This window comes from Cryptomeria japonica, chromosome 4 (genome assembly GCF_030272615.1).
Source record: "Cryptomeria japonica chromosome 4, Sugi_1.0, whole genome shotgun sequence".
NCBI classification, from domain to species: Eukaryota; Viridiplantae; Streptophyta; class Pinopsida; order Cupressales; family Cupressaceae; genus Cryptomeria; species Cryptomeria japonica.
The window spans coordinates 181,179,208-181,201,957 of record NC_081408.1 but is presented as its reverse complement, the minus strand read 5'-3'; the positions used below and the strand labels follow the sequence as shown (position 1 = coordinate 181,201,957).

The window sequence follows — 22,750 nt, the reverse complement described above, 5'->3', positions numbered from 1 at the left end:
CCTCAAAAAATTCTTTTGAGGTTGTTGGGCAACTAAAACTATGTCCAAGAACCACGTACACACTATGTTTAGTAACCCCGTGTGCGCTTTTGGTCCCTAAAAATGCTCAGTAGGCCAACATCCATATTCCCAATACCATGTACGTGTTACTTCCAGTAAATAAAATGTGAAGGAAAGGGGAGGGAGAGAGGGGAAGGAGAGATGATGGAGAGGGAGAGGGGGGGAGAGGGAGAGGAAGGGGGAGAGGGAGAGAGAGAGAGGGGTGAGAGAGAGGATGGAGAGGGAGAGGGAGAGAAAGGGGAGAGGAGAGAGAGAGAGAGAGAGAGAGAGAGAGAGAGAGAGAGAGAGAGAGAGAGAGAGAGAGAGAGAGAGAGAGAGAGAGAGGATGGAGAGGGAGAGGAATGGAGAGAGAAAGAGAGAGAGAGAGAGAGAGGGGGACAGAGAGAGAGGGAGATAGAGGGAGAAGGAGAGAGAGGAGCAAGAGAGAGGATGGAGAAGGAGGGAGAGAGAGAGAGGGAGAGAGGGGAGGCGGGAGAGAGGATGGAGAGGGATGAAGAGGGAGAGAAGGAGAGGAAGAGAGAGGGAGAGGGAGAGAAGGAGAGGAAGAGAGAGGGAGAGGGAGAGAAGGAGAGGAAGAGAGAGGGAGAGGAAGAGGGATGGAGAGAGAGAGAGAGAGAGAGAGAGAGAGAGAGAGAGAGAGAGAGAGAGAGAGAGAGAGAGATAAGATTATTATGCTCAAAGTGGTAAACATAATATAATGATTAAAGAGGTGGGAGCAGAAAGTATTGTGTTACAAGTTACGGGTTTCATGGAGAACGAAAGAGTAGAAGTGATAGTGGAGGAGGTAGGAGGAGAAAGCTTGAAAGTGTTTCTAAATTTTTTCTACACAAGAAAAGTGGGTGATAGTGAAATTTTTGCCAATTATAAATAACTTGCAAGGCTTGCAGCCAATTTTTAGATAAAGAAGTTGTTTACCAAGTTGAATTTGTGTATGGATGTGGTATGGAGGAAGGGAGAGAGGGGGAGCATGCTGGTTTGTTATTTTTGTAAGCATACATATATGTATACATATGTCATACACATATTATATACATATACATACATATGTGTGTGTGTATATATACACATATTATATATACATACAATATCTACATATATACATATTATACATATACATATATGTATGCACACACACACATTTTAAACATACACATTAATTTCTTTATGGTATAGTATCACAAGAAGAACTGTGTATGAGGTATTTTCTCCTTAGAACCACGTACACGCTGCTTATTAAAAAAAAACCCGTACGCGGTTCTTATTCAAAAGAAACACCATACACGCTCTTGTCTGTTTAGGCTTGTGAATAGGCTTGGATGACAAAGTTGTGGTTTGGAAGTTTGATTTCCCTCCATTTCCCTCCTTTTTGACGTGTTTTGTTTTATGAACTTGGTTTCTCAACTTTGTCATCATCAAGTTTACACTTCATCAAGTGGGTATTACTAAAATTGCCACCATATTTTCACCCATCTTGTGAGCTTTCTAACCATATAATTTTTTTAAAATTTGAACAGCAATAACATATTATTATTGAATTTCTTTTACCAATGTCTCCATAGCTCTCAGAGACATACGTGTACCATTTTTTAATAACGTTTGATATGCTTATCCAAATTTTAAAAACTTTATATATTATTGTAGTGCACTTGATTCTTTACAATTTTAAAAAAAAAATTGTATTTTTTATTATTTTGGTGCAAGTTATGCTTCGCACACGAACACGTACCTGATTTTCAGGATGTGCTCGATTGGAAAAATCATTAAAAAAAAAATCTCAACAAAAAATAACAAAAAAATACACTTCTATTTCTCACTCTTACTTATCTTTCTACCAAAGGATTTGTCAAACTAATAATTCTAACTATGAATTTTTTGATGCACACATCAGACACTATGTTATGTTTTTTAGAAAAAATTAAGGTCTTTTTTTTGTGTGAAAAGGATTTGACCCCCTTAATCTTATCCAATTTTGAAAAAAATTAGTAGTTTGGAAACTAGATTCGGAGTACTACAATATTTGTTGTTTGAGTATCTTCATATCTTGAGTGGATGGCTCTCAACTTTCTCCTCCAACTTCAGGTTTACCTGATTTCAGGAAAAAAGTGTTCACTTATACCCCCTTTTTGCACACCATCTTGGTGCACTTACCCACAAGCAACTTGGTAACTAAGCAAAGGCCTATAAATATTAGTTGGTTTTCCATGAAAGGGGTGGTCATTTCTAAATTTATATGCAACTTCAAGTATTGAGTATTGTCTATGGTTTCAACTCTTTAAAGTGTAGTTGCTTATAAAGTTGTACAATTTTTTAAATCATAAGGTCATAAATCTATAACTGGTGTCTATAATTGAATGTCTCCTCAACTATTTGTATATCCTCAAGATAAGTGACAACATTCTAGCTTAGGGCTTTGTTGGTATGATTATAATAAGGATTTGATAAATTTGGTAGTATTGAAGTCATTAAATTATTTATGATGATATTGTCTTTATTCTATAAGGATTTTTACAATTTGGAGAGAGATTATTAGGTATGTTTAGTTGTATCTATGATATGTGTGTGTGTGTGTGTGTGTGTGTGTGTGTGTGTGTGTGTGTGTGTGTGTGTGCGTACGTGTGTGCATAGCAAATCTTCTATTATAATTTTTACAATTTAGAGACAAATTATTAGGCATGTTTAGTTGTATCTATGATGTGTGTGTATGTGTGTGTATGTGCGTGTGTGCACAAATCTTGGAAGTTTATGATCAACCATACACTAAAAACGAAAAACAATTTTTATTACTAATTTAGGAGTAATTTAGTAGTTTGTATGCATCTCATAATTCAATTATTCATCCAAAGAAGCATCTTTAGTGAGCCATATGAGTACTTATCCTAAGGAATCATATTTTGCATGCCTTTATCTTGCATTTTTATAGTGATGTTCATATTAGCTTAAAGGAATTTGGGTGCAATAAGTTACTCTTTAGTTTTATGATAAGTTTTGGGAACAACCTTACATTGGATGCTATTTTAAGACTTTTAGTTTTTCTATCTTTAGTTATCATTATTCTATTGAGGATACCTCTAGGAATACCCTCCTGGATCTAGCTAAACCTAAAGTGAAGAAGAGAATATCCATTCCTAGTAATTGACCTTAAATTACTCACATTGTATTAATGAGTTGATCAATCCCCCTTTAGGTGAATATTTATTTGGCCTTGAAGTGAATTGATTCCTCTAGGAGTGTGAACAATGTTTTTGGGACCCAATAGTCTCAAAGGATTTAAATTGGACTTGGTGATGGGGGTTCCACTCTCTTGCCAACCATGCATCACAACAAAAGGTGCATTAGGGGAGTTTCTTATTGATCCTACTAGGGATGTTGCCCCTCAATCCCACTAGGGATTGCTTCCCCTAGACCCTCAGATTAGTTTTAAAAATAAAAAAAATATAAACCATTTGGACTCAAGCTAGATAGGTAATCAATATTGTTTGTTCTTTGACTTTTACGCAATAAAATATTAAGTAATTGAATTAAATTTTTTCTCTTTTTTTCTTGAGTCAGTCTAAATTCTAAGAAGTTTTTCTATGCCTATAGTTGTATTGGCAAACCTATCCAAGATACAAGCTCAAGATTCCATATTTATAGATCTAGTGAAGTTGGGTAGAGTAATACAAGCTCTTTAATACACCAGTTCTTGACTTTGGCATTTGATGTTTACTTTTGATGTCATGAATATTATAACCATGAATATTATAAACCTAAAAACCTTAAGAGTATGATTTATATATTTTAAAATGTTGCTTCCTTCAACTCAGGTTGGTTTTTGTAATTATTTGATAATTGGTAATTTTATTATGTCTTTAATTTTGATTTATCAAAGGTCTGATAGTAAACATTTGTCCTTAAAAAATCTCTACATTTCATGGTGGTATTAATGTACTCAAACTGCCAAACCCATATCCATTCCTACACCAAATCTTCTAGCTTAGAATATTTCTTAAAAGAGTTTAGATCTATTGCAACTTGACTTCAAATAACTCGATTATATATTCCTTTTATTTCTTTCTAGTTTGAAAACACTCCTCATGTACCTTAGAAGCAAGATCATCCCAAGTATTTTGCTAAACATTAATCTATGGAAGAAGACCATAGTGGAAGTATAAAAGGGATAGTTGAGATGAAATACATTAAGAGTTTGTCTCCTAGTTTAATAGATCATGTTTCATAAATAATACATTGTAAGAATAACAACGATGCTATTGGACAACATCTATCCAAACACTAGATGTACATTTGACCATATTTATTAATTAAATGAAATTCAAAATATAACAATTCTTAATTTCAATTCATTAATAAATATGCACATCCCCAGTATATGCTCTCAAGTCTCATACTTAGACATGAAATATAAAGTAAAATTATTTAAAATTTACATTTGAATGTTCTTACAATATTTTTAATGAGTGTATTTTAACCTAAATAATCTACATATCGATACCTACTTAAGTGACTAGAGGTGCTTGGTATGAAAACAAATCATATTCAAGTCTAGTTATGATATTGACTAGTCGAAAACCAATGATATCAACTGCTTGCATTGTGCATTTTATATCAAATAGAATATGAGCTTTGAATAAACTTCAGCTACAATATTGCTGAGGCACTAGAATAATCATCAATTACAAATCATTATTTATAACCAGAGTTCCCAAACTCGCCGCGAGTCAGGCGAGTTCGCTGAGTTGGCGAGTCAAGCCAAGCTCGACGAGTTTTGCTGACTCGGGACTCAGACTCGGCGAGTTATGGCAAAAATCGCCCACGATAGGTCAATGTTTTGACTTGTTTGACAAGTTAGTCTCTCCACCAGGATTCATTTATGGAATATAACATTTAAGTATAAGTGACATTTCCTTATGTCTTTTCTCTTTCTTATACTTAAAGTTATATTCCATATATATTGTCAGGATGTTTGAGAGTGGTTTCGGACCTCCATGAGTTATAATGCAAAATCTAGTTTTTGGAGGATCCTTCAAATTTTCAGACTTAGTCAAATTTCAGGCCATTTTAGGATCAAGATGACATTCCAGACTTTTAAGGCGAGTTCGCTCTGACCTTGATGTAAGGGACGAGACCTAGGAGGACACTATGCAGTCAACCAAGGTTTGATTTAGCAACTTGAAGCATGACCAGATAGTACACAAACACCCTAGGAATGATCTAAATAACCCCTAATCACTCAACTGACCTAACCTTCTTCACTCCACCTTGAGGAGATCCACCTGATTTGATGACCTTTGAGAAACTCAATCCCTTCAATGCAAAGGCTAAGACACTAAAACGGCCAACAACAAAACTAAAAGAGCTAACCCTAGAAAGCAAAAAGTGGGGGTCTTCATTTGCAATGGGGCAATGTGTGAGTACCTCACAACAAGGATGTTTCTTAAAATTTTGAAAAAAGGGGGTGAGTTGGGGACATTTCCTACCTATCCCCACATCCCAAAAAATCCCCCCATGGGGCACAAGGTTATTTTTGGCAAGGGACATGTCTTTGAGGAGTATATTTTCAAACCCTTCTGGCCTCACAATTCCCCCTTCCATCCAACATATATATAGCCTAAAAACTAAGAGGTCCAAGAAAGACCAAGGTCAACTATAGTCCCAAGGTAAAACCTAAGTTCAAATAGCAGACTATTTAATGCTACCATACACAAGCATTCCTTACAATTTCCAAGTGAAGATGTTCATGATGTCTCATGTTGGTGCTCCCAAAATTTCAATTTGGCCAAAGAAAATACTAAACAGAAGCCCCAAACAAGTAGATACTCTACTAGCATGCCTTTCATGGTATAACAATCTAGCACACATTATCATTGGGCTTTATTCAATAATGGGTGCATGAAACAAGTTTTAAATTGTTAAAAATCTCTTAATTTCAAGGGTTTTTTTATTTTGCCAAGTCATTGCCGAGTCGTTGCCGAGCCATAGCCGAGTCACGAGTCGAGTCGGCCTTGCCGAGTCCGAGCCGAGTTCGAGTCTGGGAACTTTGTTTATAACGCATCAAACAGATATCACCAACCCATGTTCATGATTAGAAAAAATAACCAGATAAGGTTGATCCTTAATAAACTGGGACTAATTGAGAATCATTACAGTCAATTGAATGGAATAAGAATATTGTTGTTGATATCCCAGGCATGTAGGATATGAGGGCTTTTTTCGCTGTTTATATGCAGTTTACAAAGTCATTGCAAAAAGTTTTGCTTCCATTTGTATGAAATATATACATATGAAGTCCATTTGAATGGGTTTTCTTCCATTTGTATGAAATATATACGTATAAAGTCCATTTGAATGGGTTTTCTTCCATTTGTATGAAATATATACATATAAAGTCCATTTGAATGGGCACTGTGAACTGTTTGAATTGACTTAATTACAGTTGCCCATATAAGACTTATATCATCACATATATATAATATAGGATCTAGATTAACTTAACCTTTTTTATGGTTCAAAACATTTACTGATACCATTCTAGTTTATGAGGCTACTTTAGAAAAGGGGACCATCCTATTAAGAATCAGCCATATTGACCAGAAGATTAACCTGACAAGATTTTGCAGCTCCAGTTTTAATCCTCATCTTCACAGTAAGCTTCCATTAACATTGGCAAACCCCTTCCCAACCTCTCCAGTATCAAATCTTCTCTTTTCCCATCTTCTTATCATTCTTTCTTCATCTCTATCAGCCTTTGCCCGGACGATATCTCTACTCTGCACCATCAAAAACAATGGGATGATTTATATGCAAAATGTGCACAAAAATGTGATCTCCTCCTACAGTTTTTGAGTGGTTAACAAGCCTGGTATTGAAAATCCCCTCACCATCTCTCAGAGTGCTTAGTTCTACATCCACTGAACTAATAATCCCACTCTCGAAGCTCACTATAAAGAAGAATATAATCCGCGAACATTGCTTGGTACTGTCCAATGTAGTATATAGTAAATCATCACCATTGGTTTCCATCTTCTTTTCTAAGCACTCTGGAACTCCATTTGCTGGTAAACTGAGTAACTCGAGACAATAGGTTTCCTGTAATTCCAGTACAAGATTAAGGTAATTAGTATACAAAGAACTCTCAAATTTCAAAAATGTAAATAATAGGTGAAAGTCAATCAGAAAGGAGCTCATGACTTTGTATTTATGGATATGGACCTTCAACCAAAGACAATAATGGGGTCTACAGCTTAGCTCCTGCTTTCCATATTCGATATCCAAGTTGGATTTTTAGATATGTGATGTTGGATTAATATCCCATGTTGGACACGAGACATCCCAAGTTGTATTCGGGCTGTTTATCCAATGAAACTGCTCAAATTAATTGATGAATAATTGATGAATGAGTGAATGTTTTTAATGATGTTTACGAAATCAATATCTATATCTTATATCTTCCCGTTTTTTAGATATCATCCATCTCTCAATTTCACATTTAAATAAACTATCTTTATATTTATAAACATGCATCCTAGGTCCTTTTCCTGAATAGTTTAGGGTTATCGTCGATGAAAAGATTTCCAGACGTGCTAACTTTAGAATCTAGTGTCCCTGATCTTTTTCCCCCTATAATATTCTAAAACTAGCAACAACTCTATGTAATTACACTTTAAGTGGTTCTAGCATTTGATAGGCACTAGATTAAAAGGAAAAAATAAGTTGATTCGGTGAATCAATGAATGAATGAGTTGATTCCTTATTCAATGTTGAAGGGAGCTAGTCTCATAAATGGTTTCAGGCGTCCCTCGATCAGACATTAGAATCTAGTGTCCCTGATCTTTTTCCCCCTATAATATTCTGAAACTAGCAACAACTCTATGTAATTACACTTTAAGTGGTTCTAGCATTTGATAGGCACTAGATTAAGAGGAAAAAATAAGTTGATTCGGTGAATCAATGAATGAATGAGTTGATTCCTTATTCAATGTTGAGGGGAGCTAGTCTCTTAAATGGTTTCAGGCGTCCCTCGATCAGGTTGGTATCTCTCATGACCCTTATTTCCTTCTTTTTATAGTACTTCTCCCCCATGCCCACTATGAATGGTGGGGATGTGACAATAAACTACTTCCATTGTGCATTTTATATCAAATAGCTACAACATTGCTGAGGAACTAGAATAAATGGTGGGGATGTGACAATAAACTACTTCCATTGTGCATTTTATATCAAATAGCTACAACATTGCTGAGGAACTAGAATAATCAGATCAATTGCGCATCAAATGGATCATATAAACCCATGTTCATAATCAGAAAAATGAGCCAGATAAAGTTCATCCTTAAAAATACCGGAAATAATTGACAATCATTACAGTATATATAATAGAATTAAGATTACTTTTCTTGATATACCAGACATGTAGGATCTAAGAACTTACGCTTTTTATATGCTGTTTCCATAGTTGTTGCAAACAGGTTTGCTTCCATTTGTATTAAACATATACATCTGAAATCCATTCGAATGGGCAGCGTGGACCATTGCAATTGAATTAATTGCAATTTCCTGTAGAGGACTTGTAACATCACATATATGTAATATAGGATCTAGATAACTTACCCATGTTTATGGTTCAAAACATTTACGGATACCATGACCATCATATTTTTTGAGGCCACTTAGAGAAAGGGGACCATCCTGTTAACAGTAACCTGTTACTGAGAAGATTTCGCAGCTCCAGTTTTATTCCTCATCTTCAAAGGCTAGATTGTCACGGTAAGTTTCCATTAACATTGCCAAATCCCTTCCCAAGTTCTCCAGCAATAAATCTTCTCTTCTCCCATCTTCTCCTTTAGAGAAGAATTGCATTCCACCACTTCTTATCATTCTTTCTTCATCTCCGTCTACCTTTGCCCGGACCACATCTCCACTCTGCAAGATCATAACCATGGGGTGATTTTTATGCAAAATGTGCACAAAAATCTGATCTCCTTCTACATTTTTTGAATGGTTAACAAGCCTGGTATTGAAAATCTCCTTGCCATCTCTTAAAGTGCTTAGTTCTACACCCACTGAATTAATACCACTCCTGAACCTCACCATAATGCATATTGTAATCCCTGAACATTGCTCGTCACTGTCCAATGTAGCATACAGTACATCATCACCGTTAATTTCCATCTTCTTTTCTAAACACTTTGGAACCCCATTTGCTGAAAAACTGAGTAACTCTAAACAACGTGTTTCCTGTAATTACAATAAAATATTAAAGTAATTAGCATACAAGGTACTCTCAAATTTTGAAAAATGTAAATAATCTATCTTAGCTGAATTCAATCAGAATGCAACTCATCACTTTGTGATTATCGATATGGGTTCTTAACCAAAACACAAAAATGGGTTGTGCAGATGGCTCCTACTTTCCATGTTCGATATCCAAGTTGGATTCCTGGATATATCTTGTTGGACATGTGAGACCTCCCAAATTGTATTCGGCCCGCTTGTCCCATAAAGCTGGTGAGCTGACTAGTTCAAACTAAGGACGCTATCGCTATAACCATGTATACTACGTCCTTTTTTATCCCATACTTCTAGGCCTGTCATTGTCGATGAAAAGATTTCCGGGCCTGCTAACAATAAAATCTAGTGTCCTTGATCTTTTTTCTCCCTATAATATTATGAAACTAGCAACCAATCTATGTAATTACACTATTTGTGGTTGTAGTAACTGATAAGGATTAAGTTAAAAGGAAAATGAAGATACCTTGATTAAAAGGCGAGGTTTCAATATTGAGCTTCCTGAGCTGGTCAATCTGCAACCTGGAACATGCACTCTTCTCAAAGATTTCAGCCCTTGAATTCCATGAATTGGCTTTACGTTCTTACATTCTGATATTGAGAGCTCTTGCAGTGACTGCAAAGACCTAAAGTCGGGCAATTCAACAAGTCCCCTACAGTTGTGTATCCTCAGCAGTTTCAGCCTCTTCATATGAGACATGTTAGAGATTTTCTCTAGTCCGAAACAGTCTTGAATCCACACTTCAATGAGCTCCTTTGGAAGATGTGGAAGTTCCAAGAACTGTGTACAGTGATGCAGGAAGAGTTTGGTTAGGCACAAAAGTGTGCCAAAAGCTGGTGGCAAAAAGGACTCTTTATATGACTTCAGATGCATATTTTCTAGTGATGATAACTCCCCAATAAGCCCTGGTAGAGGGCAACCGCCCGCTTTTAGATTCCTCAAGGAAGTCAGTTTTGAAAAACTAGCTGGAAGAACAGATAGACTGTACGTTTCTTCCATTTCTAGAGTCTTTAGGCAAGACAGATTCCCGATGTTCTCTGGAAGCTCGTGTAGATTGTAGCATTCATTGAGCAACAACTCCTTTAAACAGATCAGATTTCCCAATCCCTTTGGCAGTTGAGACAAAAAAGTGCAGTGATTCAGGTTTAGATGTTGTAAACAATTAAGTTGACCTGTTGATACAGGCAACCTCCATATTGCTGCACAATTGCTTAGAACCAATTTTGTCATACGAACAAGGTGCCCTAGCCCTTCTTCTAAGCTGATTTCTTTGCAACCAGTCATATCCAACCTGGATAAGCTTTCAAGTTCATAGATTGAATCAGGTAGAGTCTGTAAACGAGAACAACCATATAAATCCAGATGCTGCAAGCACTTCCATTCTCCTATTCGTTGAGGAAGGCTTCTTAGTTTATGGCAACCATGAAGAGACAGCATCTCCAAGCAGGACAACCATCTAAGGGATTTGGGTAAATTCTTCAAGTTGCAGCAATTCGACAGATCAAGGTACTTGAGCTCTGTCAGAGATCCAATGGACTCTGGCAGTTCCTTCAACTGTTTACAACCACAGAGCTCCAGTTGCATGAGCCACGTGTGGTTGGCTAAATCTGGAAGCACTTCAAGGCTTGTGCAGTAATTCAACTTAAGTACTTTGAGGTTTTTCGGCCCCTGCAATTAGAGCAGGCATATATCATTAGGAACTCATCAAGCAGGCATACCTGTCTATTTATTTATTTAATATCACTAAAGCTTTTGTAATTTTGTTAATCAATGGAAAAATTAGTTGAGTATCATTTTGTGTCTTCAATCTCTTTTACTTCCAAAAAATTTGGAAATCTGGAAATCACCTCTATATTGGATGGTTTTGACCACAGTGCCTTAATGCTTTTGCTGAAGCTTAAATCAAGTACTACTACATGTTTCATATTCCATTCACATGGCAAGTATTGTAGAGGGCAGTTTTCCCATCTTAGCCACTTCAAATCTGAAGGCATTTTTCTGTAGTCTCCCTCTACATGAGCTCCATTAAGCCAAAGCAAATGCAATTTACACATTCTTTGAAAACTATGCGTTTGAAGTTTTACATCTTGCTGAAGGTATGTAAGATATCTCACCTTTTCTGTTCCCTGATCAGATTACAGTCGATACAATTTTATTAGCATCAATATTGACTTTGAATTATGCTATGGTAAATAGAAACAACTACTATCCTATGCAACATGCCAATGAAATACAATGGAAAGACTAAATAAAAAGATAAACTAGAAGCACATCTCAAATATCCTGTCTAGAATAATGTTTGGTCCAACTTATATGGAAACTGACTCCTATCACTGCCCAGATTTAGTTCAAGGACTACAAAAATATTGGGAGGAAGACTAAAGTAAACTGAACTCAAAACCTCACCTTTTCTTCCGTTAAAACTTGTTGAATCTCTTCTGGCTTCCACAATCTGCTACGATTCCCTGGTTCCGCTGATTCATCTGCTACAATAGCTCTTCCCGTATCCCTCAGCTCACTATGCATTCCAAGTCTGTCATGCTCGTCTGATTTAATGAGAGATTTCAGCTCCATTTCTGCTAGGCCTACCTTGGGATCAGAATGAATGGCTTCCCAAAAGCTAATAACACTTTCCGGTCTTCTTCCTGTGAATAAGCAAGCCATGTCCAGAAACATCTCTTTTTGTTCAGATTTGAGGCCATCATAACAAAGTCTAGGAATGGCGTACTTGCCATAGTAACTTGAACATTCTAGTGTTTGAATGGTTTGATTCCAATCACTTAAATCTCTATCACACAAATGAGCACCCAGAACTTCAAGTGAAAATGGCAGCCTGTTGCAAATATCCACAGCTTTGCATGACAATTGTTTATAATCTTCTTCAGGTTGATCTCTCATGAAAGCATGCCAGCTAAACAATTGAAGAGCATGTTCCTGAGCCAGTCCCCGCAATTCATAAACAAAACTTCCATTTTCATTCTTTAGTATGTTGGGGTCAAGCGTTGTTACAAGCACTCTGCTACCTGGTCCAAACCAATCACCTGCTAGAGCCTCCAACTGCTTCCAATCATCAACATATTCCAGAATAACAAGGGCCTTGACAGACCTCAAATGTTCCTTCATCAACATCTTTCCATGAACCTCATCATTAACTTTATCCTTGAACTTGACAAGGTCTTTCAATATCTGGCGCTGCATCTTAGTTATACCAGTTATATTTTGGGCTTTATGACGCACATCATATAAAATGCAGGTTGCATCAAATTTGAGATAAATGTGATTGTGGATGGCCTTTGCAAGGGACGTTTTTCCAACACCCTCATCTCCATAAATGGTAACAGTGAGTATATTCTCATCAGAATCTGTATTGAGCATATTTATAACTTTACTCACGTGTTCTGCCACATTGATGAAGATTGACTTTGAAATTCTGAGTGGTTCAGTTCTCGGTGTTGTATCTGAGTGTTCTCCTTCTAGGGTCTGGGGCTGAGTTTCCTCAACTGAGGTCGCCTTTTGTTTTAATATCTCTAAAACATCCTGGACTACTTGCTTGACTTTTTCTGCCTCAGATCTGAAAGACAAACGATTTTGCTAAATAAGATATTGTCAGGTTTTTGCGTAATAATTACAACAAGATCTCTTAGACTAGTACTAATCAGTAAAATGTTGTTTCTCCTCAGAATTTCTAGGATTTCTGATGCAAAATCGTATAACTATGCACTTTAGGAGAAACTGGACAAATTCTCTCAAAGTTTGACTGTTATTATTGCTAAATCTAACGTTACAATACTAAAGAACGATGAAGAGAGAAGAACGGTAAAGAAAAAAGATTCATGCAAACAACAATGAAGAAAGAGGATTCAGCAACAAACAGAAGGAAGAAAAGTGTGTAAATTATTCGGATATTATTAAACTGGTTAATACGCATGGGATTCTAGACAAAGAATTATAGAGCTACTGTATGAGAAAGATATATGTTTATAATGGTGACGAGGAAGAAAGCATTTCTTAGAATAATAGACAGACAAATTTACTCCTGCCAATCTTGCAGATCGTTGTCCTTTCTTCGAAGGAAAAAATTATCATCACTTTTAGTATATATTATGTTGAAAATTTTAGAACATACAAAGTACCAATGAAGAAATTGCCAATGAAAAATATATTTCTTCCCTCATTGTCAATTACATCAATACATAATTTTCATAAGCGCTCTCGGAAGGATCTATCCATAATAATACTTCGCTAAAATAAATAGCATTAATATTTTGAACTGCACTGGTATTCTTACTGTAATCAATCTATGGCTCGCAGAGTAGAATGATCAGAGTATCTTAAAGTTAATTCTTGATTCATTTCTTTCTAATTTTACAACTAACAAGCAATTTGCTCTCAGAGAAAGTTAAGAGGTGAAACTTTGGTATTTTACGTTTCAAGAGTGCAACCATTCGACCTGTAACCTAAGGTTTAATCTATGGCCCTTGGCCATTGCTAGCTCACACAAATGATGGGTATCCTCTGCATAAGAATTTATCTGCTACTGAGGTCAAGCAAAGGAAATTTCTTGGCAGTTGACCTCACCAGCACAAATTCATGCGTCCTAGCATTCAACCTCACCGACTCAAGTTAAATATTGCCAAAAACTTTTCTGCAAATGAATACAATTTCTTTCAACAGTTTTTTCATTTTGCTTTCTTTATTCTGATGATGGATCATAAATATGATCAAAAGATTGATTCAAAAATGTTTAACACAATTAAATTCAGAAACAACATTATCTCTCGATATAATGAATTTTCATACCCAGATGTGTCATCAATACACCAGCCAGAGAAGGAGGGAATTTTGCGAAGAGCACTTTCCCACTCGTTAATTCTTTCCGGTATGTATCTTTGTTTCTTCTCCTCAAAAGCCTCGGCATAGGCACCTTTCGAAGGATTTCTTACCTCTGTTGGCTTGACATAATAGAACAAGGGTATAATTCTACCATTTGCTTTGCACATGTGAGCTACCTCGTCCAAGCACCAGTGGGACTCTGAAAACTTCTTGGAGAAAATAGGAATGAGAATCTGACTGTTGTAGATTGCCTCTTGAATAGTTGAATCGATCTCATCACCCCTGTTAATGCTTTGGCTATCGAGGAATGCATTAACACCTGCATCTTTTAAGGAAACATACAGGTGATCTACAAATGTTCTTCTTACGTCCTCCCCTCTAAAACATAAGAATACATCGTAACTCCTTGATGTAGAAGACAGAGACCTGTTTGAGGGTTTGTATCTAGTCACTGACATAATCTATCAGTTTAATCTCTGAGCTAGAGATAACTGGACTTGCACTGTTTCTCCTGTCATTAATGAAATCTCTGTGCTTACTCTAGGGAGTTTCTTCCTGCTATTAGGTGTCATCTCTGAGGTCTTACCATATGTAATTCTAGGGTGAATCCTCCTATATGCAATTTCTTAGACGGAGACTATTAAGATCGTACTCTTGGCAATCGTACCAGGCATATATTTGATAATTGGTCCGTTGGGATGGTCCCTAATAATCAAACCCCACTATTTTTTATTGGGCATTGAACAAGCCGAACATGACAAGCACAGAGAAATCACAAAAGAAAGGGATCACAGATCAGTTTATTAGAGCAAAGCTTTTGCCATGCCACCCAAACATAGGTATCGTCAACACTCAAAATAGTTATGAATGAATATGATCCCAAAGTGGAATTTGGAAGATTCATAGAAACCCAATATCAACTAATGAATTGTGCAGGTTAGTCAGGTTAGTGTGGCAGAGTTGATTTGGGTTGTTTGGTTTTCTCTGATTTGATTTTACTCTTGATTTAAAGAGGTGAGACGACTTGCCAGCGGATGATCTCACTCATGAAGAGATTAGCCTCCCTAACTCGCACAGATATCCAAGATATAAACTGCTAGACGTTGGACTAGATCGCAAAAATACCTCCAACATATTAAAAAAAATGAATTGTGCAGGCTGGAGCTCCACCAAATCCTCAACTTACAACATTTACTCGGAATATTCCCATTTAAACTGAAGACCTTGTAAATTTTTTCTTATCACAAATCTTCATGGAATCTTTAGATGATGCGTTTGCGTAGTATAATATTGAAATTTCCAATTTAGAACAAGCATCGTTCTTGCTGAAACTCCGGAGAAGTCCCCAACGAAGGCAGAGATATCCTGTTAATTTACTTCGGAAGAAACGGTCAAATAAATATTTTATTTTGCTGAATGTGTCATTTTTGTTGGGGCTTAAATACCCTTTTTTGTTTTTCCAATTAAAGCTTCTTTGGCACCAACGACAGCACATCAAAAACCCGTTAACACCAATAAAATCAAAATCTTCATTAAATGTACAGATGTAGAAAGGTACGCCAAAAGATGGGGCCTGTCCCTATCGATCGAGGGCAGGCCTTCTTCACGATGACATAAGATTATTTAGGTCAACGACGATTGAGGAATAGCATTGGGAAGGTCCAAGAGAACTTAGTTTTCTTGGCCACCAAGCAAAAATTGTTTAGGGAAGGGTATGGGAAGGTTATGGAGATAAGATCAATGGTAGTCATGTTTTTGTCAATCTTATTTTTCAATTTTTTTTAACAAATTAGTTATTACATAATTTAATTTTCATCAATAAATAATTACTTTTACATCAATACATGTTAAGTCATGAATTTGTAATTGACATAGAAACAACAAAATTATCTTGTTTTTGTCTAGTGAACCACTATTGGGGTCATAAAGGTCATGTTTCGAGTGACACTTTGAAATGACCATCTTTTGACCCTTTGACGCATAATCGAATCCATAGAATGCATCATCGATGCCCACAAGTCAAAACAATATCTTTAAGCAGTTAAGTCGCATACAACGAGAACCAAAAAAAAATGTCAAAATTAGATGAACTGTTTAGGAGCTTAAGATGCACAGAGTCAGCTATGTCAACTATTGGTTCCCTTCCCCTATTCGTTTTAGCTAATTTGAGCATGTCAGATTTCTAAATGATACATCAAATTTTAAATATATATTTTTCTTTGTATGCAATTTAATAGTTTATAGCTATTGTTTCTGTTGGCATATTGGCATAATGATAATGTGTTGGCATATTGACATAACTATTGATGTTATTGATGAACTGGTATAAGGATTGTTGGTGATGATATAGTTGAGATGTTGTTTGATGACTTGATGATCAGTTTTGTGTTGTCATTGATGGCAAACTGTGATTATATTGTTCAATCATGTTATCCAAGTCGTCTATGATTGACTCAAAAGCTATAGAATGAATTTGACAGTTATCTGGCAAATAGGACTTTAAAGTTGGTAAATGTAAAACTATGTTATGCTTAAGTAATTGGACCTAGAGATTTATGAGGAATTTGGTGTTGCGGTTTGGAATATGTGTTCGTGACATTATAATGAGGATATGGTCGGAACCGCATCATGTTTTGGTTATCGGAAGTCATGTTTGAGATTGACTAATGTATTTTATGTAGGGTTTAAGAACCGGTATTAAAATCTTATAACCGGTAATGATTTTGAGTTCGGCGGTGTATTACATTATGTTTGTAAGTTGGTGATGATGTGGCTGAATCCGCATGAAGTGATGAATTTTTGTTTTGGCACGATTAAAGATGGAATCTCTTGGGAAACAATGAAGAACATAGACGAATGTTTTAAGGGCATGATTGCTTATTAGATCGAAGTGCGATGATGATTTATGATCATTCAACGATTGTCATTGATTTGTAATTTGTTGTAATGATCCATATAATGATTTGTAATGATTTGTAAAGATTTGTGATGATCTATGATGTAAATCTTAGTATGTGGATAGGGTTTTGTAACCGACTAAGTTGTAAAGTCTATTTAGGGTAAGTCTATGATGATTTATTGTGTCAATGATCAAAAGTAGAGTGTGTGGTCGAACCAGTGTGTGTTACTGCAAAAGAGAAGCAGATTGGAGATAAGAAGGATATGTACAAGTAAGCAGAGAGTGCTATTTTCTGGATCATACATCTGTTGTTCCCTAACAGTTGCAGCAGACTCAAAATCCCTTAACCGGGTAGGTTCTGGCAGGCCTGATTGTATAAATCCCTTCACCGGGTGACTCATTATCTTGGGTTCTAAATCCTTTCACAAGGTTACTCCTAACAGAGTAAATCTCCTAACAGGGCTGAGATAAATCCCTTACCCGGGGGACTCCTAATAGGGTCTTCTCCTAACCGAGCATATTTGTAAGCTCCTAACCAGGCTAGGCTCCTAACAGGGCGCATTTCAAAAGAGTGCAAAAATCTTGTAGGTACCAATTCCCACTGTGGTTTTTCCCATTTGGGTTTCCATGTGAAAATCTTGGTGTTCATGTGTTGATTGATTTCTTATGTGTTGAAGTTAATATCTTTCTATTACATGCATATTGATGAACACTTAGAAGAATAGTTTGATGAATCTAATTAGCAGTATAATTTCAGTTATTACCGGTACTATTTATGAGTTGTTTTGAAAGAATTCTTTAGTGGTTGTTAAATTTTTTAAGTTTACTTTAATTACTTATTCATCCCCCCCCTTCCCCCCCTCTCAGTAATTACCAGATTCTCACAAATAACAATTGGTATCAGAGCACTAGTCCTCTGTGTGCAGAAGCTTAACCACTTGAGGAAAAGATCCAGAGGAAAATGATGAAGAAAGAGGGTTCGAAGTTTACCAAGGACAACTACACAAAATGGAAAGACATAATGAAGATTTATATCAAAGGTATGGGTTCTCTGTTTTGGCAACATGTTACTACTAAATATGTACCTCCTACCAGTCCTTTGACTCTTCATCAGCAAGTAAAGAACAACAAGAGAACAATCAAGCATTGGAAGCAATTGTAAGTGCATTGTCTGATACTAAATACATTGATGTACATGGATTAGAAACTTCATTTGAAGTTTGGGAGAAATTAGAACTAATCTATGGTGGTGACAAAAAAGTCCAAAAAGCTAAGGAAGAGAGTCTTAGAGGTAAATTTGATGACATGAGAATGGTAGTGTTGAACACAAGATGTCACTGTGAGGGGGGTTGAATCAGTGATTTCCAATCTTAGCCCTTTTCTAACCTATGTGTGTAAACCGGTTAACGGATCTAACATAAAGCAGACATACCGGTTAGAAGGGAGAATGACAAAAATACAACCACACATAAAAGGGATACCACATAACACCATATGTATGAGGAAAACCCAAGATGGGAAAAACCTTGATGAGAAATATTGTTGGAGACTACTGCTCCAATCCAGCCTCACAATGAAACATTTGGTTACAACATTTAGGGCACCAACCCAAGGAGTACCACTCCTGCTTTAGGAAACCAACCCAAGGAGCACCAACCCCTGATTTAGGGCACCAACCCAAGGAGCACCAACCCCTACACCGATCTCTAACTCAGTGATCTACAATGAATATATTCAATTACAAAAGTAATAATCCGGTTACAAGTGATTCTTGTAACCACTGCATACTCTTCACCCTGTCGATTTCACTTCTCCTCTGCCTTACCCATTGACTCCTCCTCTTCCTTCTGTCATTTTGTCTCTATTATGTACTTTGTTGGTTTTCTATCCTCTCCTTCCTTCTTATCACCTCCTCTCTCTGCTCACCTTCTCCTGTTGTTGTTCACTTGTTGACTCAGGCTCTACTAGTTGTTCATTTGATGGACTCTGCACTTGACTACCGGTTACTAAGCTTATTGGTTCCACCCTACTCTATTTTGTGCCTGCGGGATCTTCTCTACAACACACTCACGACTGCCTCACTCTATGATATCCTCTGGCTAGCTTGAACACCACCAGTTCACCTCTGCACTTATCCTCCTTTGCTGCTTGCCGGTTGCTTTAACCTTACCAATTAAGCCTCTACTAAACCCCATTGTCAGTTGTGTCTCTCCTACATACAGTCACTATAGTATTCTACTATTTTTTACTCTAACTAATCTACACGCTCATGCGCTCCTTCTCTGTCTCTGACATCATCCATCTCTTCCTTCGACGTGCATATTTATAACAGAGTTTTCCTGCCAAAACATGAGTTTGAACTTGGCACCTTAGGGTTTTCTCACCAACCAATTTGGCGTACCAGATCCAAATAAATCTTATCGGATCATGTCTCAGATATGGTTACCTGCATATCACGGCCATTGTCGTGCCTTGCAATACACACCTTCTATTTTTAGCAACCATGACCCTATTTGTTGACCTTCTTCTGTCGATCACATTGAATGATCTCACAGTTATCTTCTCCAAGTTGACATACTGATCAGATCTCCTGCATCGACCAGTTCATCAAGGGGCGTCCTTCGATTTTCCTAGATTCGCACACCTCTGTAGCTGATCTGTGAAATACGTAGTCGACATTAATGTCGACCTACTGCCAACTATCTCACTGACACACTTCACCAACCTATGCATGTTTGCCACTTCAACTCCACATGGCACCTCTGTCGATATCCATCTTAGCTTAGACCTTTGTGTCGGTCCAGACAAGGTCACCAACCAACACCACACAATCGGTGCATGCATCATACTACCGGTCCATCTTGCCTACCGGTTCTCTAATCCTACCGATGTAACTAACCTTGTCGGTTAACCTCCATGTCTGCACTCCTCTTCATCAAATGAGAACCTTTCACCTTTGTCTCTTTGGTCTCTCACTGGTTGACCCAACATATCAAATGTCTCTAGTGAAGATTGTCCAATGTACCGATATATATGTTTACCAGTGGACAATACTCTTGCCTACACACCAGTGATACCCTTGATGACACCATGCCATCAATCTCCAACTGTTATGCACCTATGGCAACACCACTCACCATCTACATCTCAGTAACTCCATGTTTGTAACTTCAGATACACTTCCAACCTTCTTCATTTGACTGGTTCTCCTCTCAACTAGTTTGTCAAGGTGGCAAACTTATCATCTTAACTCTTCCTTCTCTGTTCCAGTAGCATATCATGCCTTCTTTGTAGATCTAGTGCTCATCTCTAATCTCAAACTCTGGAGGCTTCCTCATCTTCCACTTTGGTCATCCGGTCTATGATCCGGTCTATGCATCCAATCACCTGCCTTGGCTTACTCTGGTTGTCTTATCCAGAGGAGTCATTATGTATGCCATGTATACTATGGGACAAGCAAGGTATTACCACTTACCGATGGGAAAGGATCTATGTCACCTACTGGTATTAATGTACTACCCTGAGGAGTAGATGCATCTTCAACTTTACATATGTAGGTTTCCCACATGCCATCCTTGCTTACTGAAGCAACACATTCTCTATCAATCTTCTCTTCATCTGGTGGGAGTCCTATTATATAACATCCAACTCTTATCAGTGGCTTGCACTTGCTTCACCTCTAGTGTTGATGTGATTCTTGTAACATTCTACCTCTTCATCACAATCAACATCCCAACATGTTGCTCTCTTACCGGGCACATGCTTACCAGTTGGCGGCCACTCAATGCCAACACATTACTTATCGATCATCATACCATACTGGTCTCCAATGCATGTATTCAACACATGCCAACACCGACTTGTGTATCGATGACCTGCAATACTAGCTGACATCAATGTCACCAATACACTTCAATCTCCCATACGGGTCATGTTATACCGGTTGACATCAATGATAACACAATGCCAACAGTCTCCCCCTTTGGCATTGATGTCAACACACATGTAGTATCCGGTATACTACAAATACTTTCTCCCCCTTTAACAACAATGGCAAAGGGCACTGACAGAGTTTCTCTCCTCCTTGTCTCTACTAGGCAATACTGACAGAGTTTCTCTCCTCCTTGTCTCTACCAGGCAGTACTAACAAAGTTTCTCTCCTCCTTGTTTCTACCAATCCCCTTTTTCTCTACTGAATGCGTCTCCTCCTTTGACCATCATACTTTGTATCCTCTCAATCCACAACACATGAAATGGAGGGCTCACACACTACTGGTCAGACTTCATCTCTCCCCATTTGATATTATTTGTTAATGCAGGCACTGATACCAATTGATACAAATATGATACTAATGGTATATTCTCCCTTTGTGGGGATTTCTCTGACACCAATTACTGATGGCAATTAGTAACCAATCTGATATATTCTCACCCTATGCAGGTAACTCTCCCATTTTTTGCTCACAACCGACTAAGTGGGCGCTTATCTCCTCCTCTGCAGGTAGGTCTATCAGTAGTCTAGGCTCCTATTCCTTTCTCCTGGTGATTCCAACTTGTGACTTTTATAGATAATCAAGTTGCATAGACACCTTCCCAAAGTCACCAACATACCGGTGTTGTCAACCATCTGCCTGATCTTCCACTGTGTTTAGTATGTCTGATACCAATTAGAGAATATGGCGGTGAACTCCCTTGAACCAGAGATCTCGGGTCTTCTTTATCGGTCAGGACCTAAACCGGGGCTCTAATCTGCACCTTATACCGATTCAGTTGTACATATGTGATCAACTAATGATCTTTCAGCTCCAATATATCCACCATAGCTTATGACATGATCTTAAATAATCACAATTCCATACTACATCACTATCATGTCAAAATATCAAACCGGTTAGCCCAAAATAATGTATGCTCATAAGGTCAGCTATCGGGCCAACACTTGTCATTCAGGTCTTTTCCAATATCACCTGAGACATAATCACTTCAATCCATGCAACAAGAGCATCTTTCTCTAACTCTTGTCTTCTTGTGTCAAATTATTTTGATTCTAAATGCAAATTAGCCATCCATTGACACATGCAACATCAATCCATCTGTCATCAGTCGGTGTGTAGCCAAAAGCAGCAACTACACACACTGCCATCTCATCTTCTTCATTTATACCGGTGGCAACATGTCTTCTTCCACTGAGGGGGTGAATGATATGGTCAATATGTTGCTCCCCCTAAGTCTTGCATCTCCTTTATGCCTTAGGAGATATCACCTATGCATTGAATGCACAGTGTCAGTCCATGGTCCTATTCTTTTCCTTCTTCCTCCAAACTTCTTGGTTTCACTCTTCTTCCCATTTTCAGCCCTGGGAGCAGGTCTTATCTTCTTCTACTGATTGGTCTTTTCATTACCAAAATCTACAGCATGATTGGTTGCATTGTTGTAGAAGGACACTATGTTCATGCCAATCAAGTGATTGAGGGACCTTCTATCAAACCGGTTTGACCATCTCCTTCTAGTCAAGTTATTGTGGCTAGCTACCGGAACCGGTGGACCTCTTGATCATGTAGAGACATTTCTCCTTTGGTTCCATGCAGGACTTTGTCTCTCATATCTCCTATTATTGCTTCCATACTGAGCATGTTTGTTCCACTAGTTGCGATAGGACTGAGTGTTCTTCATCC

At 37.5% G+C, this 22,750-nt stretch overlaps 1 protein-coding gene across 1 annotated transcript in view; it reads right to left on the bottom strand.

The window, feature by feature from the left end:
* Window positions 1-6,517: 6,517 nt before the first annotated feature.
* The window catches only part of LOC131032040 (uncharacterized), a 32,667-nt gene continuing 16,434 nt past the window's right edge, over window positions 6,518-22,750 (bottom strand). Inside the window, exons 6-12 of the mRNA XM_059218995.1 lie at window positions 14,144-14,637; window positions 11,750-12,914; window positions 11,191-11,469; window positions 9,809-11,011; window positions 8,486-9,291; window positions 6,936-7,143; window positions 6,518-6,824 (exon numbers count right to left, since the gene is read on the bottom strand). Coding sequence (XP_059074978.1) covers window positions 8,788-9,291; window positions 9,809-11,011; window positions 11,191-11,469; window positions 11,750-12,914; window positions 14,144-14,637 — 3,645 coding nt within the window. The 3' untranslated portion in view covers window positions 6,518-6,824; window positions 6,936-7,143; window positions 8,486-8,787. The remainder of the gene's footprint in view (window positions 6,825-6,935; window positions 7,144-8,485; window positions 9,292-9,808; window positions 11,012-11,190; window positions 11,470-11,749; window positions 12,915-14,143; window positions 14,638-22,750) is intronic.